The sequence below is a fragment of the Oryctolagus cuniculus genome, chromosome 9 (assembly GCF_964237555.1).
Source record: "Oryctolagus cuniculus chromosome 9, mOryCun1.1, whole genome shotgun sequence".
In the NCBI taxonomy this organism is placed as follows: domain Eukaryota; kingdom Metazoa; phylum Chordata; class Mammalia; order Lagomorpha; family Leporidae; genus Oryctolagus; species Oryctolagus cuniculus.
In genome coordinates, this window is record NC_091440.1 from 13,992,546 (window position 1) to 14,016,594 (window position 24,049).

Here is a 24,049-nt window from a genome sequence, read left to right on the forward strand (position 1 = left end):
TACTACAGGGAATTCATAAAGGCAGGCACAGTGTTTTACATTTTCCAGGAGACAGAGTGGGGCTGAACATCTGTCAGACACCACATGGACAAGTAGCTCAGTTTCAATATTAGATCATGCTAGACTCTTTCCAATGATGTCATATTGTTTGCAAACCAGTTGCTTACTTTTTTTTTGGCAGGTGCTTTGGTAAAAATCAAAAGTCAAGGTGGAAGAAGAAATGAAGGTGGTAGCAGCCACTCTGATTGTAAGGTTGGGAAGTTGTCCAATGTCCAACAGGAACATATTTCCCATTAATCACTATGATGACTTAAGAACAAAATTAAAACCTTTAAAAATTTACAGAATTATTTTTTCAGATGGCTCCTAAGTTATGAAGACAGAAGGACATATTGAGTTGTTTACACCTCATTTCTTAATTAATTGGCCTATTGGGTAATTATTTTGACCTAGAGATGCTATGGAAAAAAAGTGGCTGAAGCATGAAGGTGCTATGAAGGAGAAAATTTAAGACCTCTGTATGAAGATAAGCCCTCTCCGAATTTTCACCCAAAGCAGGTGTGGTAGGAAAGATCTTCAGCCTCCAGAAAAGCCACTGTGACCTAGGCTTCTTTCCTGGGTAGTGGCAGAGTAACCCAGGAAAAGGAGCATTTCCCAAAGAACAGTCAAGTGCAAACCTTGTGGCTGACCCATGTACCTCTCCCACCTTTCCTTCCAGGAAGGCTTCACACATAATACGGGCTGATGGTGAAGCCTGCTGGGTTCCTTTTCTCTGTCTTTGAAGCAAGAGATTTTAAGGTGCTTTTCAAACAGTTCCTCCTCCATAATAAACACAGGAATGGAGATTCCACTGACCATTTAGCCAGAAATTACCAGCTTGTGAAAAGATACAATGAACTTGACAAAGAACAGTGCACCTTATCCAGAGTCACTGGACTGGGAAATGGATGACTTCAGTGGGAGACACTTGGGTTTGACTTGCTTTGGAGAAGAGATGAGTTGATAAATGGTTATTCATAGTTTGGGTGTAATATATTGGGGAGGGGGCACGTACAACAAGTTACACTTCTGGTAAAAGAATGTGCATGGGTGTGCACTTTGGCAGCCAAGGAGTAGAATGTTCCAGTCTTTTTTTTTTTTTTCCTACTGGGGAACTGCCCCGTCTGTGTTCCATCATTATTCTGAGGGCACCTAGATAAGCATGCAGCTGAGCAGAGGCTGGAGGAGATAAGAGGCAGACAAAGAGCTTTGATTTTATAATTATACCCACACTCTTGGATTTTTTCTAGCCTGGATTCCTGAGTTAAAATTTCTCTTTCATGCTTATGGAGGTTTAAGCTAGGTTTTCTTTCTTTAAGATTTATTTATTATTTGAAAGGCAGAGAGAGAGAGAGAGAGAGAGAGAGAGAGAGAATCTTTCATCTACTGGTTCACTCCCCAAATAGCTGCAACAGAAGGGGCTGGATCAGGCAGAAGCCAAGATCTTGGACCTCCATCCGGGGCTACCACTTGCATGGCAGGTGTCCAAGCACTAGGGCCAGCTTCTTCTGTCTTGGCAGGTGCATTAGCAGGGAGCTGGATAGGAAGCAGAGCAGCTGGGACCTGAACTGGCAGTACATAATACAGACAGCGGCTTAACTAGTCATGCCACAATACCAGCCTTCTTGAGCTAGGTTTTTGTCCCTTGTTATTCAAAGAGTTCTGGATAACAGTATCCCTTACATAGCTTCTTTAGGAAGCCAAATAAAAATGGGTTTAAAAAAATCAAGGTACAAGACTACCTGCTTCTTTTTCCAGCTTTGCACACAGGCAGTATTTAGGCCGGCATTTTCAGGATTCTGAGCTTACTTAAGTCGTGTGCATTCTGGAACTGCTATTTGCAACTGACAGCCACATTTTACTTTTGGTGGTTATACAGCGTTCTTCAAGCACATCATTCTCTGGATCAGCTGGAGGTGAAAATTAAAATCATTTTCTACCATTTGTCTTCCTTGTCAGAAAACAGGGCCAAGAGCTTTTAAGAACTATGCTTCAGTTTCCGTGACTGTAGGATGGATGACATCAGTCTGGGGATGACTTCATTTATGCCCTTTCTAGATGCATCTGAAAGGAAACAAAGCCTCAGAGGAGGGAGGGAAATCCACACACAGGGAGCTTGAGGAGTCTTTGCATACAGCAGCCTTTACAAGCTGACTGGCAGGGTCAAGTGGCCACTGTTCAGAGGGCCACAAGCCCTGTGAATTGGCCCTCTGCCAAGCAAAATTGCACTTGAGAATTTTTCTAGTGAGCCTGTTCTGGATGCTTCTTCTAAACAGTTCGAAGTTCCCTGGTGTTGAGCCCACAGAACTGCCATTATGGCAACTACACAACCAAAATCCCCCTGGCTGGCTGGAGGCTCAGGCCCCAACTTTCCTGGCAAATCACACCTACAAGTGTAGAGATACGCAGGTGAAGGGGGCAGAGGGGAGAAAGAGATGTCTTAGTCCAACCACCTTTTTTCTGAGATGAGTATTTCCAGGCCTGCATAATACTCTGAACTCTTTCTGGCAGATTTTGTTATGTATTCCAGATGATTTCTTCTAATTAGAAATATTTTATTGGGCAGACACCTATAAATTCCTTGCTTCTGCTTTAGTCATCCAATAATTGGAGGTTATTGCTCTGGTTTCTATGCAAGATAAAGTTTAGGGACTACGCCCAAGGAAATATGAAGAAATGTCTCTTGTGCAAAAATGTGAAGTGTGCAGCAGGCCCAAGGGCCTTGTGAGAGGAGAAAGCAGTCCTGGAGCTGAGCCTGTAGGAACCAGTGATGCGGGTGACCAAACTCATATATAGTGAAGAGCTAACCTGCAGCCGGCACCGCGGCTCACTAGGCTAATCCTCCGTCTTGCGGCGCCGGCACATCAGGTTCTAGTCCTGCAGTGTGCCGGCCGTGGTGGCCATTGGAGGGTGAACCAACGGCAAAAAGAAGACCTTTCTCTCTGTCTCTCTCTCTCACTGTCCACTCTGCCTGTCAAAAAAAAAAAAAAAAAAAAAAAGAAAAGAAAAAAAAGAAAAAAGAGCTAACCTGTGTCCCTCTCTCAAATTCATGAGGAAGTCCTAAACCCCAGTGCCTCCAAATGTGACTACACATGACTCCAAAGCAGTCAAGTTCAGGAAGAACAACCAGAGTAGGCCCCAACCCATTATTATTGGTCTCCTTGTATGCAGAGGGGTTTAGGGCACAGATAACCACAGACAGACCAGATGAGCAGCAGCCACTTGCAAGGAGGGAGGCCTCAGAAGAAATCAGCCCTTGCTGACACTGTGACCTGACTTCCAGCCTCTGCCAATGTGAGGAGGTACACATTTGTGGTGTAAGACACCCAGTTGGTGGGTCTTTGTTACAGCTGCCCTAGCAAGCAAGGTACAACCAAAGGCTGACTGAGAGTGAGGTCTCCAAGAGAGCCTGTCCTCTGAGCTCTGCACTCACAGAACAAAACCCTGTTGTCACCATTTCTCAATGTGCTGGGAAATCCCCCTAGGCCTTTAAACTGTATTTTCTTGCTGTCATGTCATCCGATGATTCTTGATGTACTTCTTTATGCTGATGTTAATAATTTGTCTTCACCTATTGAACATGTGTAGAAATTCTTCAAGCCTTCTGTTACTTATCTGAGCTACTCATATTTCTCCTTTTAAAGTTCACCATGCAAGTCCCTTTCTTTAATCTGCAAATTTAAATTGCAAATGTGCTACTTGTCTAGCTGTTCTTTATCAAGTGGCATTTGGGGGTGTTTATCTTTTCAACTCAGAGCCAGAGAAGTGAAGGGATTGATTGTTGAAGTCTTGTTTTCTGCTGCAAGCTTTGAGCTCAGCTGAGACTAGCAACTGGCTTAGGGGAAGTCAATCCACAGGGGCTCTCTGGTTGGAGGGGCTCCATGTAGGGACATGGAAATGTCTTTTGTGGTCCAGAATACATGTCAGAGCACAACTCTTTACCCAACTCATGTCCTGTAAGTGAACACAAAAGACAAAGAGGGCCAGGGGATGAAAACAATAGGTTAGTATCTCCATGGAGACAAGAGAACATATAATCTCTATGGAGACCCTCAAATTCTTTTTGGAATTACAGTAGTAAATGATCTGTTGTAATTATTTATTAGGGGTGGAGGGAGAGTGATGAGAGGAAAAGTGTGAGAGGATGGTCCTTTTCTTTCCTTGGTAGAAGTGATTTTTTTTTTTTAAAGATTTATTTATTTATTTGAAAGGCAGAGTTACAGAGAGGCAGAGGCAGAGAGGGCAAGCAAGTGAAGACTTCCATCTGCTGGTTTACTCCCTAAGTGGCTGCAATGGCAGGAGCTGGGCCCATCCAAAGCCAGGAGTTTCCTCTGGATCTCCCACGTGGGTGCAGGGGCCCAAGGACTTGGGCCATCCTCTACTGCTTTCCCAGGCCATAGCATAGCAGAGACCTAGATTGGAAGTGGAGCAGCCGGGACCCAAACCAGCTTTACTGCTTCCTACAGCGCCGGCCCTGGAAGTGACCCTGTTGTCACTCTACGTGCCATCAATTATGGTACTGTAAACTTCCAAAGTTAGGATAGTGAGACTAGATTTCCAGGATGGGATCACAAGCACCTGGGGATCTAGTCCTGTTTAGATGCCCTATGCTGAACTGATGTCTGAATGCAACAAGTGCACAAAAAAGTGTAATGGGAGTCGGGGGGGGGGGGGAGGGTGGGATGGTGGGAAGAATCAGTATATTCCTAAAGTTGTGCTTATAAAATGTGTACTCAATGAATAAAGGGTGTCTTTTGGAAAAAAAAATAAAGTGTAATGATCGAATGCAAAACCGCACAGAACTGTTCCTGACTCAGGCCTTGTCAATCATCAGTGTTCTGGGAAGACAAAGCAGCCAGAGACCTACAGTTCTGTAAACACTGGTTGATGCCTGCATAGGACTGAGAAGAACTTGTTACTTCTATGAGCATTCTTCTTGTTCAGTGAGAATGGAACTCAATGGTCAAAGAAGAAAAACTGAGATAAACAGAGAACAGGAGATAGATCAGCTAAAGGATGCAAGTCTCAGACCATGTCCAGATAAGCCACATCCACTGGGAACCCGTATGTTCCTAGTCTCACTAGCCCTGGTATACAAATATTATTCTGATTATTTTTTATATCTGGAATATTATGGTCCAGTGTCTTCTACCCCTCATTTCACATCCTCACAATTTCTGAGCATTTCCCATGGTATTGCTTCAGATCAGTGCTCTGATGTTACTGTCCATTTGTATCTCAGCACGATGGTCTCCTCTGGCTCTGATTAGTGACCAGAAAAATCATCTTTAATTCCAGACAGCTAAATTTTGGTGCATATACTTCTAGGTTTTTCTCTACTAATACACACACACACACACACACGTTTCTAAAATTAATTTATATGCAGTAGCTTGAAATCAAACTACACAAAGGGCCTTTTAAAAAGTTTACAATGTGTATTATGAAAAACCAGCATGGATTTCAAAACCTTATGCAACATACAAATACCCCTTAATTCCATTTTTCATGAACTTTCTGAAGTGCCTGTGCATTGTTTTGGTTCCTACGTTTTCTTCAGTGAGTACGTAACGAAAACACTGTTTACTGCATCTGTTAGGGTTTTCCACGGTAGATTCCCCAGGATTCTAAATGCCACTTCGCTGCAGCTTTCGATACGTTCTAGTCATTTCCTCAGGCTGTGTCACTTTGGGTGGAATTCCCAGGCTGAACACGACGGGCCCTCGAAGAGTGCACGTTCCTTCTGGTTTGGCTCTTCTCCCGAGGTACGTTTCTTAGCGGTACAGAATTTAGGTAAGCTCGTAAGCGGCTGCTTTTCTGCCTTGTATTTGTCACATCCTCCCCAGAGTCACCGCCCCGGCTTCTCTGTAAGTGAGCAGTGTCCCTGTGACAGCCAGGAAGGCGGCCTGAGGTCTCCCGGGGCTCCCAGCACAAGCAGGGGTGCGGTGCTGCGACACCTCGGACTCTGCTTACCGCGTCCTGCGGCCTCTGGGGGCTCGCTGTGGCCGCCTCACCTCGCACAGCCAGCGGGCAGAACGGGCACTCCCGGCCCGGAGAGGCGCGGGGCAAAGTCCGCACGCCGCTTCCTCCGGCTCGGCGGGCGGCCCGCAGGCCCTCCCCGCTCGCTCCTCGCAGCCGCGCTGCCGGCACCGCGTTCAGTCAGCAAACGCCCGGCATACAGTCGCCGCCCCGGCCTCCGGGCGGTCGGAAACTTCCTCACACGCCGCAGAAGCTCCGCCGCGGCCTGCGGGAGCAGCCCCGGGCCCAGCCCCCGTCTAGGAAGGCCGCCCGGGGCGCGGGCACAGTGCAGCGGCGGCCGGGCGGCCCGGGATCGCCTCAGCGCCCGAGCCGGCTCGCGGGGCTCCGACCCGCTCGCGCCCCGGCGGACGCCCTCGCGGCGCGGCACCGCCCCCCGGGGGGCGTGGGAGCGCGCGCGGGAGCCGCTGGGATGCAGGCCCGGCCGGCAGGCGGCGGCGCGGCGCCTGCGGCCTAGGGCGCCCGGGCGGCCGCCGGGCCTCCTCCTCTTCCTCCCTCTCCCCTCCTCCGCCTCCCGGAAGCGCGGGGCGGGGTCCCCGGCCGGGCCGCGGGGGCGGGCGCGGGGGCCGGGCCGGGGCGGGGCGCTCTCGGCGCTCGCGGGCTCCGCCGGTGGTGCGCGCCCACTCCGGGTCCAGGCGGCGAGTACGTGCGGGCCCAGGCCGCCCGGCTCCCGCCGAGAAGCAGCGGCGGCAGCGGCGGCGGCTCGCGCTCGGCCCCCCGCGCCCCGTGTGGGCGCCGTGCATGGAGACGCGGCCCGGCGCCCGTCGCTGAGCTCCGCCGGCTGCCGGGACCCGCCGGGGCTGGGGTGGCCTCGGGATCCGGCGCGGCCCGCGGGCCTGGTCGCCCGCGCGGATCGCCGCGGCCCGGCCGTCCCGTCCCAGGAAGTGGACGTCCTGCGCGCCATGGCTCACTCCCCGGTGCAGTCGGGCCTGCCCGGCATGCAGGTAGGCAGCCGCGGGCCTCAGGGACTGGGGATGCGGGGCTGGGGCGGAAGCGGGCAACTTGGCGGTGTAAACAGGGCCCCCCCCCCCCAGGCTCTCCCTTCCGGGGTCGCGTCGGCCGGGGTTCGGGCCCTACTCCCGGGGCTGCTCGCGGGCCGCGGCGGCCGGGTGTGGATGTGTGGCGGGGCGCGCGGGGTGGGGGGTGCACCGAGGCCTGGGTGCGGATGTGGGGCACCGGCGCCTGGCCCCCAAGTCCTGAGCAGTGCAGGGCCTGCGGCGGCCCCGCGCCGGGGGAGACGGGAGGGGAAGACGTGCCCTTGGAGGCCCCGGGCGGCGCGGGGGCGGTGGAGGCCCCCCGGGCCCGCGCGGGGCTCGGCTCCTCGGGCGGCGGGCGGAGGGAGGGGCGCCGGCGCGCGGACAGGGCGCGGTGCGGGAAGGTGCGGGCCCCCGGCCTGGCGCAGGCCCCTGGCCCGGCGCTGGAGTTCCACTTGGCGACTTGGTGGGATTTAGAGGAGTTCCGCGCCGTGGACCTGGCTGTTGGTGCTTTGTGGCTGCTTGGCCTAGCGGTCCCCTTTTTTGGGGGGTGAAGTGGGGGGAGGCGTTGGATTTTCGATGGTCGCGAACGCCTTCCAAGTTTTTCCTCCGTAGGTGACTATGTTTCTAGCTCTTGGAAAAAAAAAAAGTGAAACCCCCATCGCGAGCCAACTTGTCATGTCCGTGAGCACGTCGGTAAAGGGTGGCGGCGCGATGCGGGTTCCAGCCTCGCGTTGCTGTGCAGTGTGCCCCTGAAGTTTTGTTTTTTCCCGGACAGCCCAGCCGGGCGGGAGAACGCACGAGCTTCCGGAGATCGGCCAAAAAAAAAAAAAAAAAAAAAGATTTTTTGTTATTTTGTAGACATGGAGGGGAGGGCTGAGGATCGCCCCTGGACCTCTGCTCCTCCTCCATTGGAAACCATCCCCCTGTCCCCCGAAAACCATAGCAAGAAAGCCTGATTTCATTGTTCAGGTTTGAAATCTAGCAAAATAGGAGCTCAGTGTCACCACTTCAGTGGTAGCCAGAATTTCAGGCAATTTTTTTTTTTTAGGAGTAACAAACTATCTTAGGATGGGCGGGTGCCAGAGTGTGTTTTTTGAATCTCATTGAGAGCTCTTTAACGTGCGATGTGAGTTTCTGCTGACCACTAGGTAAAAATCTGATGGGGCGGGGGGTGTTTCCTAACACTCCTGCTTTGGTTTGAACGTTCAAGGCATCAAGGTCAGGGTGAACAGGGTGAAAAAGAGTTTCTGACTAGTAGAGTAAGAAGACCTCTTGTAATGTTAAAAAATGCGATTTACCTTTAGATTGTTGCCCTGTGTTACACGGGCTGTAACCACAGATTGTCTCAGTGCCATCCGGAAAGGTACCTGAAGCCCCTCGGCTGGTGCTGGGAACTCAGTGTCTGGTCACTGCTTGGTCTCTTACTCCCCCCCCCCCCCACCCTTAGAGTGGGCCCAAATGTTTAAATCTTGGGAAAAAAAGCAAATTTTTGTTTTGAAACCATTGCCGCCTCCCCAGTACGGTGCCTTTGCCAGGTGGTGTTACTAGGGAACTTTTTATTTTGCTTTCTCAGAATGAAAGATGAGTAAAAGTTCTCAGTAGAGAAGAAGAGCATCTTCCTGTGTTTGAGCGGCAGAGGTGTGAGAGTGGCTGCAGACGGTACTGCCTGCTGGTGCGTCGGGCTGAAGCCAGTTCCAGGGTGCCGGTGGGGGAGAACGTTCCTTCCCCCTCCCTGCCCTGCCCCCTCGAGACTCTGCAGGCCCTGGGACGGGTCCCTAGAGTTGGGGCTGTGGTTCCATGAGGCACACCTGGCTGATCTGAGGAGAAGCACACCGCCTCTCCTTCCTGTCTGTCCTGTGTCTGACCAGGGGGTATAAGGAGTTTGCTGCAGGACTCGGAGAACTGCAGAGTGAATTCAGATAGCCTGGGCAAGAATGCTTTAAAAAAAAAATTTAACCCAGATGAATTAGCATTGTAGCGAGAGACTGTCTTTCAGTGTCTGGCCAGTTAGTTTTGTGCCCCCTTGGTTGTTACTGCTTGAGGCAAGGGTGTCCTGTACATCTGACGGAGCCCAGGGTAGGAGACTGTGTCCTGCCTCCAGGACACTCCTCCCCCTGCTGCCTTGTTTCTGTTGCTACTTTTGCAGAGCTTATCCACACTGGAAGTACTGAAGCAATTAGAAAACGCGCAATGTGCATTTAGTGTATCCAGTCAGCCACATTATTGAGCGCTCCTGTGCCAGGCGAGGGTAAACCTTAATGTTACAATTTTTAGTAACTACTTAGTGGAAGTTTCTGGGGTCTTCCCTCCCAACCCCATTTTTCTGTCACCATAGGAGGCAAAGGTAGAACTCACGAGCTGAGTGTGCGTGGAGTAGCTGCGGATGACTGGAACTCGGGCTGACGCGGGGCCGTGCGTGCCGCCGTCCCGTGCACACCCCTTGTTCCTCTCTGTAATTCAGATGAAAAGAGCTTGCTGCGGGTGGGGATAAGGGAGCACCCCTCAGCTGTGCACTTACATTAATTGCAGCGTTCAAAGAATGGGGTTTCTGACTTAGAAATTTCGGCCGCGGAACTCTGGTAGTCCGCTTTGAGAAATTCCTGGGTCCTGCTCTGTGGCAGCAGTGGATTTGACGCTGGGACCCGGAGCAGAATTTCAGGAGGCACAGCTCGTCCGTGTCACTCCTGCTGCGCTGTGTGTTACTGTGCCGTCGCTGGTTGCAGCACTGGATGGATTGTGCAGCCCCCTGGGTCATGACCCACAGCTTGAAAACACAGCATCACCTGACTCACGTGGACGCAGGGCCTGTTAATTCAGCCTGTTTTGAGGTTGTGGTGAACTGAAGACGCTCTTATTTGAAAGTGCAGACAATTGAAAGAAGAGCTGAAACACTTGGTTTCTACTTGTTGATGTCATCCTGCCCTCCTCTGTCCCCTGATCTCCTTGCATTGTTCCAGCTGCCTGAGACTGAGGCCTGTGCTGGGAGTGCCCTCTGTACTGGCTTGGTGGCCATTTGGGCACAGTGGGAGCTCTTTTCCAGGGCTCTAAGCACCCCCCCAAACCCCTCACTGGGGAAACCTGGGTGCTCTAGCAGTCTGGGAAGTGAAGACAAACAGACGGGCAGCCGCATTACATTGTGGTCGAAGGGCTCTTGCCCTTCCGTGGTGTCTGCTGCCTCCCTGCCAGGTGCCTGCCCGAGTCTCCCCGGGGCGGGGGGAGGTCAGCGGGCCCATTGTGTGGACACTCAGCGCAGCTGTGAGGTTTGGGTTCTGAGGACACCTGGGGAAGGCTCACGCATGGAACCTTCCAGTGCTGCAGTAGATGGGGATCGTGCAGAGCATGGCGCCAGGAGCCATGGGCGGCACAGGCCAGACCCTCGGGCTCAGTAGCCTGGTGCCCGGCAAGTGGCGGAGCACGGCTGCAAACATGGGGTTCTAGTACGGGAGCCTGGGGAGGCAGCGGGGCAGCCAGCGCGCCGTGAACAGGTGAGCATCGTATTCTGTAGCCCTCCGGACTTTCCCAGATGAAGGTGGTTGGAGTCGGTGTTGCAGCACCTGAGGCGAGAAGCAGCCCAGGGTAACTGAGTGTGGTAGCTCAGGTGGCCGCAGGCAGCCCAGGTGCGGGTTTAGCAGGGGTTACTCCCCTCGTGGTGGTTGGAACCCTCAGTGAGCACTTTATCGACCCTCATGCACACCCCTCCCGCCTGCATCCTGACGCTTTGGGGGCTGCGTGCTGCAGGCGAGTGCCGAGGGCGATGGAGACTGCCGATTGCCACGGCCGCGGCCCCTTCCTCTGTCAACAGATGTAACCACGCTAAGACTTCGTTTTCCTTGGAAGTAAGTTTTTCCTCTTCTCTTTTCTTTCAGAAGGGGGAAGACAGGAATTTTTTTTTTTTTTTTTTTTTTTGATTAAAGATAGTAACTTTTGCGGGAGTCCAGGACATGGTGTTGCTAATTCCAGATCTGGGAATGTTGTTGATAGCGTTTCACTGAGGCCGGAGAGACCTTCACGGCGGACGTGGTGTCACGTGATTTCCGGCTGCGGAGGAAGCGTGTGTTCCGTGTCCCCGCACACAGCGTTGCTTGCCTCGCTCCTTGAGGTGCTTCTGGTGGTCTTTGAGCTGCTGTGCTAATGCCTGGAACTGAGCTGCCTCATTTGCTGCAGGTGGCGTGGCTGTTCTTTGGACAGTATTTATTTGTAATTATGCTTGTTTAAATTTGAAAGACAGAATGAGAAAGAGAGCCTTTCTGTCCACTGGTTCACTCCCCAAATGCCTCTAACAGCTGGGCTGGGCCAGGCTGAAGTGGGATCCGGGAACTCTCAGGTCTGCCACGTGGGTGAAAGGGACCCAGGTACTTGAGCCAGCACCTGCTGCCTCCCAGGGTGTGCATAGCAGGAAGCTGGAATCAAAATGGAGCCAGGACTTGAACCTCGCATTTCAGTATGGGATGCAGGCATCCGAAGCAGTGTCACAGTGCTAGCAAACGCCTGCCCCGGCCGGTGTTTTTGAGGTCCCTGGTATGAGAGGCAGTGTGAGAGTCAGACAGAGCGGCCGCTGCTCCTTTACTCCAGAGCCAGGGTCTGGTGGTGTCTTCAGAAACCTGTCGCTTTTTATTTGGGAAATTTCTCTCGCAGTGATTCAGAGTTGCCCGCTTGGAAACTCCATACCTGCAGGAAGTGGCCCACACCCAGCCCACCCTCCTGTGGCTTTTTTTTATCCTTAGCTCAGCGTGATTATCACTACTGGGATCTTGCGGCCAGAGTGACTGCAGGAAGTAGAAATTGCCCTGGCTTATCCCTGTGTGCTCGGTAGGAGCAGCCTCTGCCTTTGGACTGGTCTGTATCCCTCCTTTCCCATAATTCCTGTTTCTGCTGTGGAGTAGGTTAAAAATTTCAGTGCCAAATGTTTTGGGAAAGAGAAGAAAATGGCGATTCCAGCACCTGGTTGCTGGGGTCAAGGTGGATTTTGCTGGCCCTCCATGGCTGTCTGGTTCCCAGGGTTCAGGCTGGGGAAGACACAAGCAAGATGGACTTTTGCTTTCTGCCAGCATGGGTGGCCCAAGTCTTCCAGCACTGGAGGGCCTGGCTTGCTGACTTGGGGGAGCCTCTGTATGCTTGCCTGACGGTTCTGGGTCAGCAAAGAAACCTTTTCGTTAGTCCCCTGTTGGTGAGTGACTAAATGGGGGGTGGGGTTCAGGCTTTTAAAGAGCATCTACCAGATAGGCAGCTGGGGTTGTCTTGCCATTATGTGAAGCCTCTTCAGGTTTCCAAGAAGAACTTCAGGCGCTGAGTCTCCGAAGGACCATCCTGTGTCTGTTTTCAGATCTTTAGGGTTGTGTTTAGTTGGGGTTTTGTGAAGCTTGGTGGGAAGACAGATCTGTCCTCACGGCTCTGTTCTGGTTGCCCCTCCGCTGTGGAGCAGGTGCACGTTTGCTGCTTGTCCCCTCTGGGTCAGACACTGCCTAAGTGGGCTTTGGTGTCTGCAGATCAGGTTTAGTTCCTGACCCCTTCCCTGCCTCCCCAGCAGTTCCCTCGTAACCATGGTCACCCAGTGTGCATGCTGCGTGTGCCTCAGCCATGCCCGCAGCCCTGACGTCACCGGTAAGCCGTGCTTCCTTCCCGGCTGTCTTCTGGGAATGTTTTCGGGTAACTTGTGACAGCTGCTCCAACCCAGACCTCACCAGTTGAGAGACCTCGTCTTGGGCAGTTGAGAGGGAGGACGGCAGTGGACGTGGAGCCTCCTGGACGTCTTCCAGCGCGTGCCCTGCTGCTCCTCTGCCGCCCTCGCCTGCGCTCCGTGGCTGCTCTGTGCCGTGCTCTCTGTGCCTCCTGTCACTGTTGGTTGCCGGCGTGTCCACCGGTCCTATCTTGCAGTCCCGTCCTGTGGTGGGGCACGGGGGACATAGGTTTTCCTGAAACGTCTTTATTTTACCCCCTCACGTCCTCCTCCCGTATCTGGGCATGGTGAACGTTGCCGGCAGGTGAGTCCCCCCGAGTTTGGAGGGGGCCCGGTGCTGTTTCTGCCTGCGGTGGTGTGGTGAAGTGCGTGGTCCTGTTCTTCCCACGCCTCCTGGGGTCCCAGGTGTTTCCTTGTGTTCCGGGGTCGCCGTGGTGGGTCTTGGCATGAGTGTGTTTTCATCTTTCATGACAAGTCCTCTGTTGACCCTCTCCGGTGGGCAGCTCGTGCCTTTTGCTGGATCTATCTGTTTGTTTATTTGTAATGCCTCCCCGTCTGCATTTTCTGCGTGTGTGTGTGTGTGTGTGTGTGAAAGTGGTGGCCCTTCTGTTGCTGAAGCCCCTGTTCACGAACCCTTTGTGTCTTTTCCGTGGCTTTCTGGGAGATCACCTCCGCTTTCCCGGCTCTTGGAGTGAGCATGTCTTCTGGTGTGTTTTCCCTCCTGGGAGCTCTTCCTGTTACGTTGTTCTCGTCTCTGGTGAAGCATCTGCTCTCACTGCCCAGGAGTGATTCTCCGCCTCCAGGTCCCACGTGTCCCCTCGCTGGGTTTGGTCTCTGTCCTCTGTGGCAGAGAGCACCCTCGCTTGGCCCTCATGGGCCAGGGGCAGCTCTGGGCCCTCCTGTGGCGCTTTCATGGCTGCTGAGCTCACGGTCAGCATTCCTACTGGACAGGGCCGCTGGGAAGTAGCTGTCAGTTTCTCGTAGCTCTTTCTTCCTCTTGTTCCCCCCGCTCTTTTTTAAGTTAATTAACTAATTTTGAAAGAGTTAGAAGATCTTCCATCTGCTGGTTCATTCTTCAGATGACAACGTCAGGGTTGTACCAGGCTGAGCCAGGTTCCAGGAGCTTCATCTGGGTCTCCCTGAGACACAAGTGGGAGGCCCAGGTGGAATTCCAGGCTCCTGGCTCCTGTTGTTGCCGGCCGAAGAGGCCTAAGCACTCAAACCATCATCTGCTGTCTCCCAGGGTGCGTTCGCAGGAAGCTGGATTAGAAGCAGAAGAACCTGGACTCAGACGAGCCCTCCAATATGGGATGTAGGTGTCCTAGGCAGCAGTTCACAACTTTATCTGCTCCACTGGGACAGCCACCCCAAGCAGGTTTGTTTTCTTTGCTGATGGTCCGGTAGGGGTTTTGTGTTAGATCCACGCAGAGCTGGCTGAAGTAGTTTCCCCTGCTCCCGTCCTGTGTGCTGCTGTCTACTTTGCAGCTTCTGAAATCTCGCTGTGTCTTCTCTCCCCTTCAGTGTGTGGAGGCTTTTAGGTTCTTAAATGAAAAGCCCTTGACTGTGGGTTTTCAGGATTGACCCACGTAGGTGCTCAGTGCAGTGTCTTCTCCCCCAGTTGCTGTCCTCCTTTGGGAAGGTGGATCAGCACGGGGCCAGGCAGTGGCATGGAAGCCGAGGTTACGGGACTGCTCTGGCCGTAGGCCTCACTACTCTTTGTCGTGTGATTTTTTTTTTTTTTTTTTTTTTTTTTTGCCTCTTCTCTCTAAGTAAGTGATAGTTCAAGTATTGTTTACTTTTCCTCCTCCCTAACTTGAACCAAGACCCACTATTCTCAGTCCTCTCTCATTTTCTGGTCCCAGGGTCCTCGGGGCACAGGCGTATTTCAGAGAGCCCCGTGGGACCTCAGTGGAGAAACCTTTGCTTACGTTGAGGGTGCTGTGGTGCTCAGCTGAGGTCCAGGATCGAATGGGTGCTTCTGGGAGCGCTGGCCGCATGTCCCGTGGTGATGAGCACGGTGTGTGGTGGCTGTTCGTGGCTTGCCAGAGTGGCTTCAGGCACTGTGGCGCAGCAGTGTGGCACGTGGTAGTGGATCGTGCGCTGGGTTCTGGAGTGAAGCGTGAGCGCGCTCGGGGCACGGCTTCCCTCAAGAACCGAGTGCTGTCGGGGGTAGAAGTTGATAGCGATCCATCTTGAGTACAGATGAAGAATAGTCCAGACGTGGCCGGCAGTTCCTTCAGGAGGTTTCAGGGCAGTGTGGGAATTCAGAGTTGTTAAACCGCCCCCTGCAGGTGCGATGTGGGACATTTCCCTTGAGGGTGCCTGTGGTGTGTCGGGGGCCCCTCTCTGTACCAGATTCTCGTGAGAGGTGGTTGAGAAGGAAGGTGTGATAGGTGCCGGGACTCCTCCTCCATGGTTCCCGTGGCACAGGGGCCTCATCACGCCGGCCTGGCTGGGTGCCAGCAGAGGGGAGGTGTGGTAGGTGCCGGGACTCCTCCTCCATGGTTCCCGCGGCGCAGGGGCCTCATCACGCTGGCCTGGCTGGGAGGTGGGAAAGGCAGTGCGCTTCGGGCATCGCTGTGTCCGGGGCTGTCCAGAAGATAAAAGTGTTTTATGTTTGTTGGCCTTAGTGGGAAGCCTGGTAGGAGGGGAGACTGGTTCTATGGAGTCCTGCTCAATAGGTCCAGGCACTGTGGGAGGCAACCTGGCCTTGGTTAGTCCTCAGCACCCCTCCTGAGGCAAGGGCTGTTGACCCACTTTGCAGATGAGAAAACTGAGGATTATGAAATTGCCCAAGGCCCTCAGAAGAGAGGGCAGCTGAGAAGAGAGCCTGGACTTTCGTGCCAGCTTGTGTTCTGTTCCTTTCTCTTCAGACTGTCTCCTGCCAGCCAGTTCACTTCCCCTGGGTGCCACTTTTTTTGTTTTAAGATTTAGTTATTTATTTGAAAATCAGAGTTATGCAGAGAGAGGAGAGGCTGAGAGAGGGAGAGGTCTTCCATCTGTTGGTTCACTCCCCAACTGGCCGCAATGCCGATCCAAAGCCAGGAGCCAGGAGCTTCCTCCGGGTCTCTGACATAGGTGCAGGGGCTGGAGGACTTGGACCATCTTCCACTGCTTTCCCAGGCCACAGCAAAGAGCTGGATAGGAAGTGGAGCAGCCAGGACTTGAACCAGGGACCATATGGGATGTCGGCACTGCAGGTGGCGGCTTCACCTGCTATGCCACAGTGCCATGGGTGCCACTACTAACATCAAACTGCACACACAGCCAGTTGAGGCAGGCAATGTGTGGTGTTTCCAGCACCCTCCATGTTTTTACTTTTACAGAAGAGTGTCTTTGTGTTCCTCCATCGTCGTTATCATCATCGTCACCAGGTTTTCTTGTGAAGTCAGCCGAGTTGCCCTTGCTTTTGGTAGGAGGGGCCTCTTCACTGGGGCGGACGCTGGCTGTGTGGGTTGCGGCTGTGCTGATGGCAGCTGTATGGCCACACACAGCCGGGAGTGACACGCGGCCTACTGAGGTTGTGCCTGTAGAGTGTCGCGGGGCAGCATCTTCATTTCCCTAGAGGCCCTGGGTAGCATCTAAAGCGATTCTGAGTTGAGAGCGGCCCCCACACTCTGTGTGTGGAACAGGCGCTTTCCTGAGAACAGGCTGAGCAGCCCCTCAGAACATGAGTGGAAAGTGCGTATCATGAAACAACTATGAAATTAAAGTCTTTTGTCTCTAAAGTAAACTTGCCTTTTCATTCTGTTTCTCCAGACTTTGAAGCATCTTCTATGCCTGACTTTGTGTGTGTCGTGTAAAAGTGTGTATTTTCTCTCCAAGTTTTTTCTCTTCGTATTTCCGTGAGGAGCAAAGTTGACACTCAGCATCCTGACAAATAATTGGAGTGAAAGTTACTCACGATGATGGAATATCTTAAGCATTTAAAAATAATATCCTCAGTATTCGTACATACGGCCTGCCCCATGGGTTATTTTTAAATATGTCATCTGGAGCAATCGGACGAGGCTGTTTGGACTTCTGTGACGATGACACTTCTCGCCTCTTGCGTTTTGTATTAGAGCAGCAGAAATCCCGCTGGTTTCTGCTGGGTAGCAGTGATAACGCAGTTTTTGAAAGCCAGCAGAGGGGCCTGTAGCTGCTCATCTGCTGCAGTGGAGAGCCGCGCCTCCCGCCCTGGGCACGCCGGCTGTGCGTGATCTTTAAAAAACAATGGGGCGGCGTGATTCGAAGATGCGTAAGGAAGTGGAAACGCCCCCAGCCCATCCCCCCTTGAATGGCTTTTACCGCATCAGTATCTCTAACCCCACTCTCTGAATATGGCCATTGTCTGTTCTGCTTATTGTCCACTTGTCTGCATGCACATACTTGTGTTATCTTGACTTGCATCAAAATGTAGGCTTTTTGTGGTGTTTTCCATTCAGAATTTTATCATAAGTCTTGTCCCGGATTTCTGCACTCTTCCGTGAGGTTATTTATTTTAGAAAGGCTTATTTATTTAAAAGGCAGAATTAGAGAGAGATAGAGAGAAAGAAATCTTCCATCTGCTGGTACACTCCCCAGATGGCCATCATGGCTGGCTGGGGCTGAGCCAGGATGAAGCCAGGAGCCTGGAACTCCATCCAGGTCTCCCATATGGGTAACAGGGGCCCGAATACTTGGGCCATCTCCCACTGCTTTTCCCAGGAGCATTAACAAGGAGCTGGATCGGAAGTGGAACAGCTGAGACTTGAACCAGTGCTCATGGGATGTGGGTGTTGCAGGTGACACTTAACCTGCTGTGCCACAACACTGACCCTTGGGGAGATTATTGAATGTCTTACCTGATGGGAGCTCCTCCTTCAACAGGAGGCCTGTCTGGTTTTAGGACAGATGCGTTCTAGGTAGGAGCACATTCCTGTTTGGCTCTGCTGTCTAGAAAGAAAAGCCGCTGCTTTTGTTTTTGGAGAAAGATGGAAAAAATACCTTGCCACTGCCCCAGCAGTGTTTTTGGAAAGCGTTGACTTAATGATATTATTTTCTATGGTAAATTGCTGTACTTTCATTGGTGTGAGGTGCCCAGTGCCTAAGTGGCTAAACTGGGGCCACTGCATGAGGACCAGGGCCCTCAATGTGTGTGTGTGTGTGTGTGTGTGTGTGTATACACAGGATAGTGTGTGGGTGTACACTCAGGATAGTGTGTGTGTGTATGTATGTGTGTGCACTCAGGATAACCGAACTGCTCTCCCCTACTCAGCCGCCTCCAGGCTCTGGGTGTGTTTGAATGAGGGGTCTGAGGAAGACAGACAGCTGGACTTCTGCTTGCCTGAGTTGTATTTTTAAAGGTCCTTCAGATGAGTGTGTGTGTGTGTGTGTGTGGTTTTAAAATAGCTTACATTTTATGTGTGTATTTCTGGTTAGTCTTCTTATTTAGTTGAAAGTTTCAGATCCTAGGGAAATCTGCAGGACTGCTGTCGAGTGCAAATATTGAGCTAAAATCACTGCTCTGAATGAACATCTGGTCCACGTAGGACTTGACTTTTGAGTGAGAGGGCAGTAGTCACTGATCTGTGTTGTCTCCTTCCTGCACAGGTGCTCAGTGTCAGTGAGCGAGGGGCGGGGCCTAGCAGTGGTGCTGAACCCGGGCGCCTGGCCATGCGCAGCACTGACCTGGGCCTGTGTGGCCGTTAAGTGGCAGGAGTGCGGTTGTGGGGGCGGGGGTTCAACCGTCCAGGGAGGCAGTTTGAAGATGAGCAAAGCCTGAGCTCTGTTCTGGAAGAATTTCTCTCAAAGGCGGAAGGAATGTAGACAGATTGGCACAGAGTGTTTGGAAAAATACAAGGAATTTCATGTTGCTGGGCATGGGGGAAGGCAGGGGCGCAGAGCAGTGAAGGAGCAGAGGCCTGGCCAGTCAGAAAGGACTCTGCAGGGCCCGTGCTGTGGCACAGTGGGTAAAGCCCTGGCTTGCAGCACCAGCATCCCGTTTGAGTGCTGGTTTGAATCCCGGCTGCTCCACTTCTGATCCAGCTCCCTGCTAACGCACCTGGGAAAGCAGTGGAGGATGGCCCAAGTCCTTGTGCCTCTGCACCACATGCAAGACCCAGAAGAAGCTCCTGGCTTCAGATCTGCTCACCTCTGGCCGTTGGGGCCATTTGGGGAGTGACCCAGCGGATGGAAGACCTCTTTCTCTGTCTCTACCTCTCTCTGTAACTCTTTCAAATAAATAAAATAAATCTGTTTGTGTGTGTGTGTTTTTTTTTTAAAGGATTCTGCTGGTTTCCTTGGCCTGCAGCCCACCAGCCCCTGTGATGATCCCACAGACAGTTTTATTTTTCCCGGGGGCAGGGGGTCTTCCATCCACTGGTTCACTCCCCAAGTGGCTGCTGATTTGAAGCCAGGAGCTTCTTTTGTGTCTCCCACGTAGGTGCAGGGTCCCAAGCACTTGGGCCATCTTCTGCTTTTGCAGGCCGTAGCAGAGAGCTGGATCAGAAGTGGAGCAGCTGGGGCTTGCACCAGTGATGCTGGCACCACAGGCAGCGGCTTCACCTGCTACGCCCTAGTGCCAGCCCCTTCTCACTGTTTTTAAGGGGCACATAGCAGTTGTCCTTTCCCGGGAAAGGTGGAGTGCCCAGCATGTCCTGGTGTTGGGTTTTGAAAGCACAGTGGCTGGATGGGAGGGAAGGGGCTGCTCGCTGTACTGGGGCCCTCATGGGCGTTGCCAAGATACGGTGATGCTGCACTGGACTGACCCAGGCTTGGGGCAGGCTTGGTAGTGAAGTCAGAAGCCCCCAGGGTGGTGGCTGCCCTGTGGAGGCATAGTAGGTGCACACAAGGAGGCTCTGTGGTGGACAGGAAGTAGAGAAGGAGCAGGCGGTTACAGGCGTGATCTTGTGAGGAAAGAGTCTGGCTGGGCACTGGGGCCTGTGGCTGATGAGTCAGGGCGCTGTGGCTGTTTGCAACCTGGGCGCTGGTTGAGAGAGAAGGGAGGGGCTGCTTTTCAGACCTCAGGGGAGCCTGGACGTGCCACCCAGCTTTCCCTGCCAGTCACAGGTGCGCAGGGCTGAGTGGGTGAGGGGTGCTGGGGGTGGGGGCTCAGCTCTCGGTGAGAGTGGTTGATGAGCTGGTTGCCCATAATTTCTTAGGTGACAGGGGTGCTTTTTGTAAAGGGTCATCAGCTCAGCAGGAGTCAGAGTTCAGGCACCTAACACGAGTGTTTTGCGGTGTGGCCGGGCAGAAGTCACTCCTGAAGAGGGCCGTAGAGTGACTTGAGGGAGGTGGCAGACTCTTCACAAGGATGTTGTCCCAGTGTCCTGGGCTCTGGTTACACTTGTGGGATTCAGACAGGCTGTCATTCCCCTCCCCCCGCCCCCAGGATGGTTCTGGGGTTTCTGGGGAGGACTCTCTCAGCCTCCCTGGTTTGGTGCTGCTGGGTTACGTGGTGTGTAACGCTTACCCATGGATGGAACCATGGTCACCATTATAGGTGATCCCACTGCACCAAGACTACAGTGAATAGGGGATTTCTCCAGTGCCCTGGAAAACCCAGGTGCTCCTGACAGGTGCCCTTCACCACCAGCCTGCCACTCCTGCCTGGTCCCCAAATACTCGTGGTTCTGTAGGTTTTCCCCCACTATAGCCGATAGAAGAGTAACCCCAGCTAGTGCAAGTAGGAAGAGAGGAGGGAATGGAGTTGCTTCCACACCTAGAGGGCTCCGAGGCTTCGGTTCCGGTGCCGCGGCACCCGCGGCAGACTCGCTGCTGGGGGGGGGGGGTGCTTCCAGGTACAGGGAGGGGGTCACAGGAGCACCTGGCTTCCGGTGCCAAGCCTGGGGCGACGAGAAGGCTGCCTTCCCAGCAGCTCCAGCACAGGGTGAAAGGTGCCGGTGGCCTGGCCTAGGTGTTGTCTCCAACCCTGTGGGACAGGGCCTTGGCCAGCCCGTGTGCCGAGTCCACCCTGTGGTGAAGGCCGGCCTGTGTCCAGCAGCTCCTCGTGGTGGGGGAGGGAGGTCCTGCTCGGGCGGTCTCAGTGCCTTAGCCAAGTGCTGCTGGAGCAGCGGCTAGGGGACGTAAGGGTCAGCACACAGCCACTCTGGGGTTTTCTGCTGGAACGTGGCTCCGGCCCCGGTTCCCAGCAGTAGGGCAGTGCCTGCTGGTCGGGGTGGAGGCTGGGCTTATGAGAGGGAGACGGTGGGGGTGTGGCGACCCACTTGCTGTGTGAGCAGAGAATCCATGATGTGGTCAGCTGTGGTGGCAGCTGGGTGGTAAGTCAGTGGGGAGAATTCCAGGAGAGTGACGGGGGGGGGGGGGGCGGCATTCTGACGGTCCTGTAGCTGGAATCGTCTCCTGTAACAGCTGTGCGACCGCCGCTTCGTGACGCGCTGGTCTCGTGGAGGTGAGCTGCTGTCACTCTGACCTGTCAGAGGCAGACGGTTTCAGACCCCGGGCATCTGGAGATGGCTTTGTATGGAACTTGGCACATTATATCAGAATTCTGGCTTTGTTACTATTTTAGCCAGAGATAATTTTATTAATTAAGGAGAAATGGCCCATTTTAGAAAAAGATTTATTTATTTAGTTGAATGGCAGAGTTAGAGACAGAGAGAAAGAGGTCTTCCATCTACTGGTTCACGCCCCAGATGGCTGCACTGGCCAGGGCCAGGAGCTTCTTCCGGGTCTCCTACATGGGTACAGGGACCCATGGATTTGGGCCATCTTCCACATTAGCAGGGGGCTGGATTGGAAGTGGAGCAGCCGGGACTTGAACTGGTACCCATTTGGGATACTGGTTCTGTAGGCTGCAGCTTCATCTGCTATGCCAGAGTGCCAGCCCTTCAAATGGCCCATTTTTTTTTTTTCTGACAGAGACAGACAGGTCTTCCTTCTGTTAGTTCACCCCCCAAATGGCTGCTACGGCCGGCGCGCTGCGCTGATTCAAAGCCAGGAGCCAGGTGCTTCCTCCTGGTCTCCCATGCGAGTGCAATGGCCCAAACACTTGGGCCATCCTCCTCTGCCTTCCTGGGCCATAGCAGAGAGGTGGATTGGAAGAGGAGCAACTGGGTCTCGAACCGGCGCCCATATGGGATGCCGGCACTTCAGGCCAGGGCTTTAACCCACTGCTTCACAGTGCTGGCCCCCCTCAGTGCCTTTCATACTCCTGTTGAGGCACAGTACTCATTCCTCAACCAGCAAAGATGTGTCTGCCATGGTACTGCCCCATGCTAGGATCTGGGCGAGATGCCTGAGCTGCCCCTGCTGTCCTGAATGAGCTCCCAGGCCAGCGTGTGGCAGGCACTGTAGCAGGCACTCGGGGTACGGTGAGGCAGAGTAGGAGCAGGTAAGAGCCTTCCTGGAGGGGGCAGTACTTACATGTACATGTATTTGAGTGGTTCTTGATTTTTTAAAAAAAATTTTAGAGACAGACGAAAGAGAGCTTCTGTCCATTGGTTCACAAATAGCTGGGAACCAACCACTTGAGCCATCAACTGGCGCTTTCCCCAGTGCACATTAGCAGGAAGCTGGAGTCAGGAGTGGAGCTGGAACTTGAATCCAGACCCTCCGATATGGGATATGGGCTTCCCAACCAGAGGCTTAGGCATTAGGCCCGAATGCCTACCCCAGATCTTGATTTTTGTAGTCTGGTCACAGTATGTAACGTGTGCTGCTTTTTTTTAAAGTCAGGAGTTGATTAACTTAATTCAGAAGGTTTTCTTTGGCCTCATTTAGTTTCACGGCCTTGGATTTGGACTTCTGAAGCCAGATGGGAAGAGTATGCAAAATGGGCGTGTCTTTGAGCCTCCAGCTTTGCAGGAGAGGGGCCTGTGCATCACTGTGCTCCCCAAAAGGCAAAGCCACTGGAGAACAGGCAGAGCAGGAAAAACAGAACAGGGGTTTGGAGCCAGATGTGGGGGGTTCAAATCCACCTTGACCTCTTAGCACCGAGCCTCAGTAGCTGGGTCCTCCCCGGGCCTAGCTGTTCAGTGCTGGTTCCAATCGTGGTTGTTCCACTTCAGTGCAGGTCCCTGCTAATTGCCTGGGAGAGCAGCGAAAGATGGCCCAAGTGCTTGGGCCCCTGCATCCACGTGGAAGACCTGGAAGAAGCTCCTGGCTTTGACCTGGCCCAGCCCTGGCTATTATGGCCATTTGGGGAGTGAGTGAACCAGTGGATGGAAGATCCACCCCCGCCCCCCACCGTCCCTCTCCCTCTTTGTGTAACTTTGCCTTTCAAATAAATAAGTAAATCTTTAAAAAAGAAAAGAAAAGGAAGTCTGAGTCCCCAAGCTTCCATGGGAGGACAGCACCTTTGGAGGCCCTCCCGGATGTAGTGATTGAAGACAAAACTCACAAAGTGGCTGCTCCTATTTAAAATACGAAAGACAGAGAAGAAGCAAGAACACTTTCACCTCCTCTGAAGAACTGCCCAGTTGTGAATGACTAACAGTTTCCTGATTCAGGAACAGTGATGGAGGTCTGTCTGGAGAGCTGTGTTCTCCTGTCAAAGGGGAACCTGCAGCACCACGGTTCTAGCCGCTGTGAGTAGGCTGTATTCATGAGTTAATAGTGTCTGTGAGTGACCGCCTGGTAAGAGAAGTAAGGAGGTGTGAGCCTTGTGAGCCACCCCCCCCCCCCCCATTGCTGAAGCCTGGTCCCCAGTGTGTTCAGAGCCTGGTCCCCGGTGTGTTCAGAGCCGGGCCTCCAGGATGGTGCCAAGAGGTCAAGGAGGATTTGAACGCCCCACATCTGGCTCCAAACCCCTGTTCTGTTCTTTCTGCTCTGCCTGTTCTCCAGTGGCTTTGCCTTTTGGGGAGCACGGTGAGGGATGGCTTCATCTGCCGTGGGCGTAAGCAGCAGATCGCTGTGTGTTTTCGAGTTAGTGGGGTATTCAGTTGCTTAGGTAATTGCGACTGGTACTGGGGCATTGAAAGGTGCTTACAGTGTTGTGTGTTTTCTCTCTGTCAGTTGGTCAGAAAGAGTTGGTGAGGAGGCCACAGTTACTAGGGGGGATGGCTGAGCCCCCGTGAGCCTTGCAGAGAGAACCGCGTTTCAGTTAGCAGTTCTTTCTGGTCATGCCTCCCCACCCGTAGCTGTCACACCAGGCATGTGCAAAAGCTGTCTCAGCACGAAGACTGGGAAGACGGCTCACAGCAAACCACCGGAGGGGCTTCCAAGGTTGCACCATCTTTTAAACCCTTCTTAATGTGGAAGGTTGTACCTTATAACGGGTCGGGCAAGAAGGGGCACTGAGGAGTTGAGGAGTTCGGTGGTCAGGCGTGAATAGCTCTGAAGGGTTCATGGGGCAGCACTGACTGCCTTCTGCCGGTGGTTGAGAAACTCACCTGCT

At 53.2% G+C, this 24,049-nt stretch overlaps 1 protein-coding gene across 3 annotated transcripts in view; it reads left to right on the forward strand.

Annotated features, from left to right (window-relative positions):
* Positions 1 to 5,405: 5,405 nt before the first annotated feature.
* Positions 5,406 to 24,049, forward strand: part of STK24 (serine/threonine kinase 24) — a 92,799-nt gene continuing 74,155 nt past the window's right edge. For 2 of the 3 annotated variants that reach the window (XR_007921145.2, XM_051850520.2), the window contains exon 1: positions 5,406 to 5,804. Coding sequence is in view for 2 of the 3 variants with exons in the window: in XM_051850520.2 (XP_051706480.1) it covers positions 5,496 to 5,804 (309 nt within the window). In the remaining variant the exon portion in view is untranslated. Of the gene's footprint in view, positions 5,805 to 6,465; positions 7,020 to 24,049 lie in introns of those variants that run through there. The other variant, XM_051850521.2, reaches the window with a different exon arrangement.